This window comes from Coptis chinensis, chromosome 1, assembly GCF_015680905.1.
Source record: "Coptis chinensis isolate HL-2020 chromosome 1, ASM1568090v1, whole genome shotgun sequence".
Taxonomy (NCBI): Eukaryota; Viridiplantae; Streptophyta; class Magnoliopsida; order Ranunculales; family Ranunculaceae; genus Coptis; species Coptis chinensis.
The window spans coordinates 2,982,506-2,995,782 of record NC_141456.1 but is presented as its reverse complement, the minus strand read 5'-3'; the positions used below and the strand labels follow the sequence as shown (position 1 = coordinate 2,995,782).

The 13,277-nt window shown below is 34.6% G+C and overlaps 2 protein-coding genes across 2 annotated transcripts; both read left to right on the top strand.

Annotated features, from left to right (window-relative positions):
- The first annotated feature begins 6,417 nt into the window (after positions 1 to 6,417).
- Positions 6,418 to 7,499, top strand: LOC147521321 (putative F-box/LRR-repeat protein 23). Its single transcript, XM_086558399.1, has 2 exons — positions 6,418 to 6,714; positions 6,981 to 7,499. Exons 1-2 carry the CDS (start codon positions 6,524 to 6,526, stop codon positions 7,291 to 7,293), a joined length of 504 nt encoding a protein of 167 aa, XP_086414525.1. The 5' UTR covers positions 6,418 to 6,523; the 3' UTR covers positions 7,294 to 7,499.
- A 3,111-nt stretch (positions 7,500 to 10,610) lies between these two features.
- LOC147521320 (small ribosomal subunit protein eS24z-like) lies at positions 10,611 to 12,802 on the top strand. Its single transcript, XM_086556871.1, has 4 exons — positions 10,611 to 10,815; positions 10,902 to 11,072; positions 12,370 to 12,456; positions 12,547 to 12,802. The coding sequence occupies exons 1-4, from the start codon at positions 10,696 to 10,698 to the stop codon at positions 12,586 to 12,588; spliced, it is 420 nt and encodes a 139-aa protein (XP_086412997.1). The 5' UTR covers positions 10,611 to 10,695; the 3' UTR covers positions 12,589 to 12,802.
- The last annotated feature ends 475 nt before the right edge of the window (positions 12,803 to 13,277 follow it).

Sequence of the window (13,277 nt, the reverse complement as noted above, 5' to 3'; positions counted from 1 at the left end):
GTGTGTTCATTGGAAAGAAACAAAATTCGACGTCATCATCAACTTCTTCCAAAACATCTTCTAGGAAGATCTTCACATATTTTTCGTTCCCTTGAGCTACGAACGTCTGTGAAAAAGAAATTACATTTACTGTATAAGAAAATGATTAATGACTCGGTTAATATATCATTTGGGTTTTTTGAGAACCTTTACCTTACACATTGCTCCAAAGAATTTGCTTTTTGCATTGTTTGTGCCATTTTCTCTCAAATAGAAGGTGAACCAATCAATTATCTTATAAACCAAAAAAGTAATATGTTAATAAACGTGTGCAAATATTTTTAATTTTGATGTTATGTAAATTAGTTTTTAGAATAGATATTAAAATTCATTCACAAATATTACCTCGTCACTGATGAATCGATTAAACATTAGATCTTCAAGTAGGAATCCTTTAATGGTTAGATCATCGCTTGTCCATGCACTTCTGCTGCCAAATCAAATTTTGATAAAAAAAAATCAAAAGTAGAATTTTAACAAAGGGATTTAGATTAACCAAAAAATCATATGGCAATTACCTTTTAGTAGCTTGATTGAAGAAAGTTTTCACTACTAACTTTTGGTCGCCATTCAGATACCACCATAGCAGGCTTTTACATACGTCTTTCAATTTTTCTTTTGATATATCTAGTACTGGTGTTTCATAATGATCAGCATCGATTATTCCTTTCCCTTTTCCATACTCGGTTATTGATTTTTTAGATTCCAAGCCAGAGTAAACGTTGTCTGTGTGTTGTCGCTTTGTCGCTCTCTTAGACAATCTTATTTTCTCTTTCTTGACCAGATCATCACCCAAAAGGACTTTATCCATGTCTTCTCTTATGCTTAAAACATTTTCTGACTCCTTTATTTTTTTTTCAACTCCATATTTTCTGTTTGTGTCAATATGAGTTGTTCCAGTAGCACATGCTTCTCAAACTCCAGTTTTCCAATCGCAACCCTTAGTCGATAGAACTCTCCACCTTCATTGTCTTCAATTGTTGCCTCTCCTATCAGTTTTTTCTCTTCATCATTTAAGGCAAGTATACATTTTTCTGAAACCTGCAAATATTTGTATAATCAATATTATTCAGTATAAAAATAAAATTGTATTTTGGTTACAATCACTAATCAATATACTAGCATAGTTAAGCCAAATATATATTATATTACAAATTTGTTTACCTTGTTATTTGGCAAGTTTAGTAGCATCTCCTTGGATATTGCTTTAGTCATTTTTGTTAAGTCCCATCTTGCAACACGTAGATAGGTGATTGCATCTATTTGTAGTGGTTGAATTACTGATGTGTGCTCACACACCCAATACTACAGTGCGAAAAAATTATTAAAAACAAATTAACAAGTAACATAGGTATTATAGCTAGATTATTGAGATATAAGATTACTTACCAGAAGCTGCAAAACACATCCTGTAACATTTGTAGGCTATGAGTGATGGCTTCTTATTCTGCTCATTAAATCATGCTAGATTACATAAGGCCATCAGATGCCCTTAATGGTATCAAAATCATCAACATGTTGGATAAATGAGCTTGTTAATGTCCCTGCAGCACTTGGGAAGAAGATGGTTGCAGTCATGTACATTATAACTAGTTTTACAAAATCTCCCAATGCGTACATATCGCGTCTAATTAATGAGTTATTTATTGCATCCACCACAACAGATTTATGTAAGACTCCTTCCCCCTCAAAATTCCTCAAATAGAAATCACTCTTTGGCGCTTTGTATGTGTTCCTCGGGAAAACTTGTACCATTTTCCCTTCTAGTGGGAGCCCAAACGTTAATGCAATATCTTTCTCTGATAGTTTCAAGGGTTTTTCACCAATTCTGAAGGCATCTTCCTCATAAGAGTATGTTCCTATAACAGAGATTATACTGCTTGCTGTTTTGGTCACGATAGAGTCCCTATCAAATCTTTTTTCGTAGAACAACATGAAGAAACTCCCAAAAAGTGTACCTCTAAATAAGTACAAGTGGTGCTCATTGATTTTGTCCCGGATCCCATTGATTAAGTCGTATAGTCCCTTGAGATTGCATCGATATTCCCCAAATGAGCTACTTTCCGTATCTTCTTCAACTGGTTTTGGAATCTCCTTCTTAACTTTATGTTTTGGATCATCTTCAAAATTTGAGTCAGAGTTTTCCCCATCTGCACTGCTAAAATGAAATACAAAATGAATTTGCATTTTGAAATGTATGACCAATGAATGGATTTTACATTTTAAAATGTTGCCAGAGATTTCACATTTCAAAAAGTTGGCATACGCATTCCTAAAACAAATTGAAACCTTTATTTACTAATTACAAAGTAAGCAATGCTTGTAAACAATTCAGTTTTTTTAATTTCACAATCACAGTTAACGTTAACCAATCAAATAAAAGCTTTATAAGGAAAGTGAGTGAAACATCTACGTTTTGAAAATATTATATATCCGATTTTGGAAATAAATGAGAAATTAATGGAAGATGGTAATTGCTATACGTTGAATTCACTAATTAATAAATTTCTATATATGATAAAATTGGAAACAAATTTATCACATACCTTTGATCACGATTCGCAATTGACGTCTTCTTCATTTTTGATCTCTCACAAACTTAATTTTCTCGAAAATTTAGTTCCCTAAATTGAGTAACTTTTCATATCTAATTTTTTTGGTTCAGTTACCCTTTTTTGTGTGAAAATCAAAATTTTGTTTTGCATCCCACTAAGTTACTGGGTAGATAGTCGGTTCTGCTGGTTTATAAGTGAGGATATTTTTGTCTATTCATGGTAAAGTTGGGTAAGAGGTGTCAGTTCCATATTCTGGTCAAATTGGGGTATTAAATTCTAAAATAATTTAAGAGGAGTCTTAGGACTACTAAATATTTATAACTAACTCCTCTAGACTAATTTTCTGTATCCCCAATTTCGAAAACATTTTAAAAATAACGACTTTTAGTAATGAAAAAGTCCAAAATGGTATTAAAACCCAAAAATAATATTTCCAGGTCTTTAAAAGTAATTTTATTTTTGAAGTAGCACTGTAGTCCAATTTCTTGAATAATGTATCCAGCCCACCTATTTTATAATTCATATGGTTCCATTTATGGTCTGAAGCCTGGCCCATAAAACGGTTGTAGATATCAAATTCTTACAACCGGGTTTATAGGATCGATTCTCAAACTATTTTTGTTTTATACGGTGTTGTCAACGTGTGAAAGGCGAAGTATACTAAAATTGGTAGTTTGGTACACAGAAACGAAACAAAAGAGAAAATAATTTATATATTTATTTATGAGTAAAGCTGGTCGGAACCTGCGCACCCTAGACGTCCTCTTATTTATTTATTGGGAAGGATGAACAGTGATGAATAAGACTGTAAGTTTCTTTTCATTGGAATTTATTTGCTGCTAAAGTTTCAATTTTTATTGGTATTGTGAGAGTGATTTTAGTTTAGTTTAGTTCTCTTTACTGTTTATTAGTGTGATACTTCATTGCCTCATTGGCTTCGTTTAAATAGTCTATCTATTTGAATATTGGTTGGATTGTTCTTTGTCTCTTTTCTTTCATACCACGATACCCATCCTTGCAAGTGTTAATTTTATTCATGTTCGAAATTTTCTTGTAGCTAAAGCATTTAAGCTTTGCCCAATAGAATATACAAGCGGTGTAGAATGACTTATATGCAAATAACATTAAGTACAGATTGAGCTAATATAGCTCTTCCTGAGGTACTTAGATTTCCAGTGACTAAGTCGAGCATGAGCATGAGGATGAGTTTTGGAGATAAAATTGTATATATATATATATATATATATATTAAGACAGTAGTATAAATAAATATGGTGATAGAGGATCACCTTTGCGTGGCCCACATCTAGGATGAAAGTAGTCAGTGGGATTACCATTAACAAGAAAAGCATTTTGTAAAGCATTGATGCAAAGAAGTCTTAGCTGGATAACAGTTGGATGGAAATCTTTAGTAGATAGGGCTTCATGACAAGTAAGAACATGATCCAGGATAGAGCTACCTTTTACAAAAGCGCGTGGTTAATGGATACAATTTTACACATTATAGTTCCTTTTTTTCTTTTGGCTAAAGGGTAATTGTATTAGATAGCAAAGAAAAAAACATTATACATTTTGTGAGGGCCCTGGGTAGACCACTCCGACATACTTTTTTTTTTTTTTTTAAGAAATAAATCTAAAATAAGTAGTGTTGATTCTCTACCCTATAAACAAAATTAGGTCTATTCTCCCACCATTGTTTATGGACTTTTGCTAGGGTTGCTCATTTCATAGCACATAAGTCTGCTCCGAAATTTACCTCCCTCCATGTGCTTGTTAGAACTATATCTGCCTTCCCGTTAGTCCTTATTTCCCAATCTGCTCTAATTTTCCAGTGCATTGAGTTAGTTTGGAATGCTTTAATTGTTGTTGTGGAGTCCGACTCCACCCATACTTTCGTGATCCCCATCTAATAGGTCGTAAGATAAGTTCAGTGAGAATTTTAGAACTACAGTTACATAAACTAATAGGTCTAAAGCCATTTTACTTTATGGGTGAGAGATTTTTTATATCAAAAGTATACCAGTATGATTAACAGTAGAATGAAAGTCACATGTGCCAAATAAAACCAGAAACCATATCCTTGACATCTTTTTTTTTTTCCGCCACTAATACGGGAAAAAAGCCACCAGGAAATTCATCGACGTAAAGATTTCCAAGGCTCTAAACTCCTAACAGCTTGTTTTATTTATAGTTTAGTATACGGTTTGAGTAAAAAGTTATTATCTTCATTGGACACAAGATCAAGGGTAATGTTCTAGTACCATGTTTGGAGATTTTGTGCTTTGGGCTGCTCGAATGCTCTTGTTTGTGTTCCTTCTTTTTAATGTTTTTTTCTTGTAGTACCAACCAAATTTCTCTTTCTCTCTCTCTTGTTCTCTATCAATATATTTGCATATACATTATTGATCATAGGCGTGTTTTCCATAATAACCTAGTTGGACGTGCCCATCCTCTTGTATTGGCATGAGTTCTCGTCTTGAGAGTGCTTGTGTACACTTTTGCTTATCCTAATGATTTCACGTTTGACTAATTTTCAATTTTTTTGTCCAAGTTTAAGCTGCTGATCATTGATTTGTCGTTTTTTTTTTTTTTTTTTTTTTTTTTTGCTTAAGGGTAATTGTATTAGATAGCAAAGAAAAAAACATTATACATTTTGTGAGGGCCCTCGATAGACCACTCCAACATATTATTATTATTATTTTTTTTTAAGAAATAAATCTGAAATAAGTTTTTTTTTTTTTAAGAAATAAATCTGAAATAAGTAGTGTTGATTCTCTACCCTATACACAAAATTAGGTCTATTCTCCCACCATTGCTTCTGGCCTTTTGCTAGGGTCGCTCATTTCTTTGCACACAAGTCTGTTCCGAAATTTACCTCCCTCCATGTGCTTGTTAGAACTATATCTGCCTTCCCGTTAGTTCTTATTTCCCAATCTGCTCTAACTTTCCAGTGCACTGAGTTAGTTTGGAATGCTTTAATTGTTGTTGTGGAGTCCGACTCCACCCATACTTTTGTGATCCCCATCTAATAGGTCGTAATCTATTAGAGTATTACTGATAAGTTCAATTGAGAATTTTAGAAATACTGATTACATAAACTAATAGGTCTAAAGCCATTATACTTTATGGGTGAGAGATTTTTTATATCAAAAGTATACCAATATGATTAACAGTAGAATGAAAGTCACCTGTGCCAAATAAAACCATAAACCATATCCTTGACATTTTTTTTTTCCGCTACTAATACGGGAAAAAAGCCACCAGGAAATTCATCGACGTAAAGATTTCCAAGGCTCTCAACTCCTCACAGCTTGTTTTATTTATAGCTAAGTATACGGTTTGAGTAAAAAGTTATTATCTTCATTGGGCACAAGATCAAGGGTAATGTTCTAGTACCATGTTTGGAGATTTTGTGCTTTGTGCTTTGGGTCTTTCGAATGCTCTTTTGTGTTCCTTCTTTTTAATGTTTTTTTCTTGTAGTACCAACCAAATTTCTCTTTCTCTCTCTCTTGCTCTCTATCAATATATTTGCATATACATTATTGATCATAGGCGTGTTTTCCATAATAACCTAGTTGGACGTGCCCATCCTCTTGTATTGGCATGAGTTCTCGTCTTGAGAGTGTGCTTGTGTACACTTTTGCTTATCCTAATGATTTCACGTTTGACTAATTTTCAATTTTTTTGTCCAAGTTTAAGCGATGACCTGCTTTGATCATTGATTGGATTTCGTTTTTGAGGCTAGAAATTGCGCAAGTCGAACCACATTGTTAAATCTTGTAAGGTTCATATATGCCGCGTGCATAACGATGAGCAAAAGAAGAAGTACAACTTGTCAACAGTGACAAAGATCAAAAGAAGAAAAACTTTGAAGAAAGAAGTGAGGAACCTGGATTGATTTGCCTCTAGATGTTTTGATTAGGATCTTTATGAAACTTGGGGTAATTGAAATTCTAGTCAATGCTCAAAAGGTATGTTCTTTATGGCGGGAAGTTTCCAAAGAGCCCCAAATTTTTCGCTCTATAATTTTTAGAGAGCCAAAAAAGTATTTTACTCATCGAAATCATTTTGAAAATTTTGCTAAGGAAGCATTGGATAGAAGCTCTTGGGACAGCTGGTAAAACTCTCGGGTAATTCTTTGATTCTTGAGGGGCTTGTGAACTACATTGTTGATCAATCAAATCCGTTGAAATCTCTTCGATTAGGATTTCGGGCATTATTGAATGAGATAATGCATACATTGCTCTTTTCAAAAGACTTGATCTTTTTGGAAGACTTGGTACTTCGTCCCAAGGTTATTTTGAGAGGAAAGTGATTGAAGAATTAGGTCGTTCTTGCAGAATTTGAAATATTTTCGCTTTGAATTTGGTAAGAATATTATGGAAGTGGAAGGCCAATTGGGGACGAAGAGGCATTTGCTATTGCGAAAAACCTCGATTTACGCCGCCTTTGTCTTGTTGAAAGCACATCGTCAAATAGGGGCTTGCAAGCCATTCTCGATGGATGTCCCTGCATTGAATATCTTGATCTTCAAACCTGTTTCAACATCGATCCGGGGGGAATTTTTAAGAGATGTGTATGGAGAATAAGAAACATAAAAATTCGAGATACCGAGCAAATAAAAAAAAAAAACATAAAAATTCGAGATGAAAACTCCTACTTCTGCGTCATCATCTTTAGAAAGGTATGCAGAAATTAGTAGGTATGGGTTCTTTTGCCTTTATCATTCTCTGAGAATGAACTCGAATGAGTTCACCAGTAATGAGGACCCTAGCAGTATGTATTTTTCAGTTCTTTTTAACTATGGTGAATTGTGTATTATTAATGATGGTGATGGCAGCTACTCATTTGGACTCTTAACTTTATGATTATATTTGGTTATTAGATAATTTTCCATTGGAAGAACTGTTAGAGCAGTATTTGAGTTCATTTTAAATATTTGCAAATTTGTTTCTAACTGTTTTTATTGAATTTGTGCATTTTGCACTTGCAAAATAATGCTCCAATTAGATCATGAAGAAATAAGATTTGATTTGGATGCAGCAGTGATGTGAATAATGGCTATTAGATTGGAACATGCCTAAATATAGAACAAATCGGTTCCAATTAGGATTTTCGTAAATCTACTATCTATATACTAAAGTAGAGACCTCTAAGTTAGATTTTTCTCTTTCCTAGGTGGCACTCTAATATCAAAGCTTTTGAGTCTGGTATGCCACGTGACACTCTAATATCAAAGCTTTTGAAACACTTCCCACACTAATTGAAACACTTCCTACATGTAATTAATTAAAGAATACAAGTCCGAATCTGCTAAAATATAGGTCTAATTTAATCAAGTTCTGTGATCTGTTATTTGAGAATGAGCTCAACTGGCCGGGGAATATTATATTTTTAATTTATACTTGCCAATGCAACAGACATGGATATTATTAGCATACATTAGTCCGTTATTGCAATAGAATGTTTCCACTTTTTTAATTTTTACTAAAGTTATTCTTCTGTATATATTATTGTTATTTCAATCAGATGCATAAGTGGAAAGTATGCAATGATAGATTAAGTGTAGTTAAAGCAAGAAAAAGTTATAACAAAGATCAAAGTAGCCAATTTGGGCTTAGTACAGTATTAATTTGGTCTTGATGGTCTTGATATACTGATGCCAGAATCAAGGCGGCCTACGCTCCAGGGGTGAACCCCAAGAAGTGGAAGTGGCTGAGCAAGGGCCCTGTATGCAAAGGTTTTAACCGAAAAGCCTCCATCCTTTGATGCTTTCCATTGCCAAGAATCACATTGGTCGGTTAGGGAGACATGTTGGAGGAGAGATGTTAGGTTAGTGTACTGTATCTTTATGATGATTTTGAGAATAAACCTTTAACTCATTCTCATTGCAAACCATGGTGATTCATTGCCAAGAATCACATTTGCAAACCATGGCTTTTGTTTTGGACAGTTAGACATGGTATTCCAACTCCTCTTCTTGCGTGTGGTGGTAATGCTAGCGAGAACTCCAAGCACATATTCTATGATCAGATATTCCAAATCTGGTTCTTTGAGAGTTAAAAAATTGAGGGATTGGGAACTCGGTTCTAAGCTCTAATCTTGAACGGAGAGACGCGTGTAAGGCCAATAACACGAAAGTATATGATGTCAATATGATGCAGTTTTGGGATTCTATCAACGCCATTTCAAGCGAGAGGAATCTCATAAGATTTAGAGCCAAGAGGACAACTCATGATGACTCCCAAGATCATCTCAAAGATGAGGTTATATACTCGCACACTATTAAAGGACCTCGATTAACTGCATGATCGCTACTATTACACAACATTGGAGTGGCTACCGCTTATATATAGTAGCAAACAAGCTATTGACTATGCATGGAAGATCGAGGAAAATGGAGGTTCTATAGTAAATTCGATGGTTTCATAACCGCAGCGGCTTGTGGCTATGGAGGGATGGGCAGAGATCATAGTGGTAAAGCCATTTTTCTATGCAAAGTGGTAGAAGTGGAAATTGAAAAGTGGTCTATCCCCGCATCAAGAAATGAAAGTCAGGACGCTCCACGGCGAGAGTTGTGTCGTGAAGCACTTTTCTTTTGTAAAACTTTCATCTGCTTCAACTTAGTTTTCATCTTTTTGTCGGTGTTCACGCCAATAAGTTTTGCCCTCGCTCTAATTGCATCCTTCCTCGATTGACACACATCAAACTCCATACATAAAGCCTTACATCTAGCAATCATTTTTTGCTTTGCCATTAATCTTATAATGTTTGTCATCCTGAATTGAATACCATCTTCTCTACCAGCAGTTTGAGTTGTTACTGGTCTTTTGAACATCCACCTATAAATCACGCTTTCCTCATCTATACATCTCTCATAGAAAATTGACTGGAGCCACTTATAAACCAAATCCTTAGCTCATAAAATGGTATTAAAACCCAAAAATAATATTTTCAGGTCTTTAAAAGTAATTTTATTTTTGAAGTAGCTCTGTAGCCCAATTTCTTGCTAATTGCTATATATATATATATATATATATATCCCGACTTCTAGTGTCATTATTATTGTATATATATCTACACATAGCGAGAGAAGGGCCCATAAATACAAGGCCCAATTCCACCCTCCATGGCCACGTCTTTGTGACAATTGGGCTCATTAACAAATAAATAGCCCAATAAAAAAAAATAAACCCTACCTAGTATATAAACAAACAAAAGTTTCTTCACTCCTCTCTCGCCCCCATTCCTCATTCTCAGCTTCAACCTCAAAACAACTTCAACATGGCAGACACCGGCAAGGCAGTTACGATCCGAACAAGGAAGTTCATGACCAACCGTCTTCTTTCTCTTATTATAAAATTAGTTGGGGTTAGCCGGTTTTTATGGGCTTTCTAATCCTTTGGAACGACCAGCTACATAGGCTTTTTTATGGGCCTTCTAAACCCAATATTTTTGGCCCACTAGGGTTTAGAATATATCAACCACTCATTAAGAGATGAGATGACAAATCATTATAACTTACTATATAAGTTTTGTTTTTTTCAACAAACAATACTAAATAAGGATTTTTTTTTAAAGAACTTGGTTTAAACCAAAGACAACAAGAATGAGATCTACTTCAAGTTTATTGTATTTTAAAATCGGGCCCTTTAAAATCACATAAAAATGCACAACATTTTTTGCATGTTGATTGTTTGAATTATATAGAGATATGGATATGCAATTAGGATGAGTTTTCTGAGATCCGATCCAATCCCAAGTCCCAACCACTGGTCTTACCCTCTTATTGTGAATTGCTAATTGCTATATTCGCATAATCGCATATATATAGCCCGACTTCTAGTGTCATTATTATTGTATCTACACAAGTACACATAGAAGGGCCCATAAATACAAGGCCCAAATCCAGCCTCCATGGGTGACCCGGTTGAAACTGCAAACCCATAAACAAAAGGCCCATGTCACAATTGGGCTCATTAACAAATAAACAGCTCAATAAAAAAAAAAAAACCCTACCTAGTATATAAACAAACAAAGTTTCTTCACTCCTCCCTCGCCCCCATTCCTCATTCGAGCTTCAATCTCAAAACAACTTCAAATGGCAGACAGCGGCAAAGCAGTTACGATCCGAACAAGGAAGTTCATGACCAACCGTCTTCTTTCCAGGAAGCAGTTCGTTATTGATGTTCTTCACCCTGGAAGACCAAATGTTTCCAAGGTAATAATATTATTTTATTAACTCATTTGCATTCGTTAATTAGATTTTTTTTGAGTCTTGGTTGGTTTTGTTTGTGTGGTGTAAAGGCGGAGTTGAAGGAGAAGCTTTCGAAGATATATGAAGTGAAGGATCCAAATTCGATCTTTGTTTTCAAGTTTAGGACTCATTTTGGTGGTGGAAAATCAACTGGCTTTGGTTTGATTTATGACTCTGTTGACAGTGCTAAGAAGTTTGAGCCCAAGTATAGGCTCATCAGGGTAAGTTAAAAGTTTGTTTTTTTTTTTTTTTATTTATTTATTTGCATTGTTTAATTTCTGTTGCTTTTGTGTTTATGTGTCGTTTGATATATACTGTGTTGTCATACTTGTTATTGCCGAGGGTATTTGGTATCGCTTATGTTGATTTGCTTTAGCTGCCCATTATATTATATTAGAAATTGTAATGCTATGTGCTGCTTATCAGGGTAAGTTAAAGTTTGTTTTTTTATTGGCATTGTTTAATTTCTGTTGCTTTTGTGTTATGTTGCCATACTTGCTTATAGTGATTTGCTTTAGCTACCTATTATATTATATTAAAAATTGTAATGCTATGTACTGCTTATGCATGTATACCCATTTTCCATTGAGTAGTTACTGCTTGATATGTTTTGTTGTTGTTGACAATTGATTGGAACAAATTATGACATGATAAATCTATTGCAGTTTTTATAGTTGATATTGATCCCAGTTTGTGGATGTAGACGTGAAGTTGTTATGAGGGTCAAGGTGTTACATTTGAGTGTTTATCTTGTTTTTTTTTGTGAAAAAATAGTTTTTAAGGTGTTTATGAGTTATGACACTGCATCTAACTCATACTGTTGAAATGGATTGTGGTGTCTAGAACAACTTATTTTCTGGCAAGTTTTCACATAATGAACGTGCTTTTTGTCTCCTTTGCTCATGCAATCTTCTTTTTTACATGCTTATGGTTTTAAAATTGTGGAAGTAAGTTCTGTTGAAAAATGGTTTCTATCTTTGCTGTGTGTTTGTTTTCTCTCCATTTCATAACTGTATGTTGACTATTGTTTTATTGCTTGTTTTCTTTCATGTTTGTCCCCTGATGTGCTCTGTGTTTACATGCTATGCTACTGCATATAATCTAATTGTATTTTTTTACATTATGCTGACAATTGTAATTGCATTCAATGCCACCTGACATAGTAAATGTCTTTGTACAAACGCAACTTTGTCATTGTTCTTGGTCATTTTTTTCAAAGCACAACTGCTGGGAGCCTCAATGTTTGTGTAGAATTGTGCCAATATGTTATCTATGTTTATATGCTGTGTACACATTCCTATTGTATGAATCACCTTTGTTGTTGTTTTGATCTGGGAATGACTGTTACTCGGTTGTGTATTTTAAAAGAGGAAATGGAACCTCATTTTATTTATGGTTTGTAATTGAGTTTGAACTAGATAAGACGTGGGAGTGTGGGAGGCTCCCTTGTTGTATGCAGAAAAGTTGGAAATCTGTTCAAGTTATTGACTTGGGCCCTCACATATTTTTGTTTCACAGAATGGGTTAGATACCAAGGTGGAGAAGTCAAGAAAACAATTGAAGGAGAGGAAGAACAGGGCTAAGAAGATCCGTGGAGTTAAAAAGGTAACTACTGTAATTTCAAATATGTGGTTGTACAGGACTCCATGTTTCACCTCTGGCATAATTCTTATGTCATCTTTTCCTGTTTTGCAGACCAAGGCTGGGGATGCTGCCAAGGGTGGAAAGAAGAAGTAAAGTGGATGATCAAGATGTGATTCTGGCTTTTGTTTTTGTTGCACTTGGTTTCATTTTCTTAAGAGTAGGAAAGAGACAGAATTATAAGTTTTGGTGATTAGAGTCTTATATCTGTTAATTTTAAGGTTTTATGATTCTCTCCTTGAGTTTTGTTGGTCGGTACTAATGGATTTTAAATGGCATTTATATCAAACTAATTGAGTGGTTTTGATCATTCATTCTAAACCCCTACTATACATAAATCCAATTAGTCAGGTATTTGCCCTGTATATCAGGCTCAGTTGATTCAAGCAAGAGAATGCCTGCGTGATTGGATTTTGTTAATGTGGCACTTTTCAAATGCCTCGATAACATCTGTTTATAATAATTGCTCAAGTAGCTGACCCTAACACTGGAAGTTGTATGTTGTAATGTAGTGAAATCTGGTTGAATTGTCCCTAGGTTGATTAAGTATAGTGTCATCTATAGTCTGCTGTGGATTAGGATCTGGTGATTTGCCCAAAATACCGGAGTTGGAGTTAATTTTCTTTGTTTGAATGAAATTCCATATCTTTATAAACAATTATAAGAAGATGCGTTACGCATCTGCATGTTGGTTAAAGGTGGCCCTTTTAAGCATATATTAGTGAAGTTGCAATTTGGAAACCTAAAGGAAGACTCCGGAGTCAAACTGGAAATCCAGCATAAGG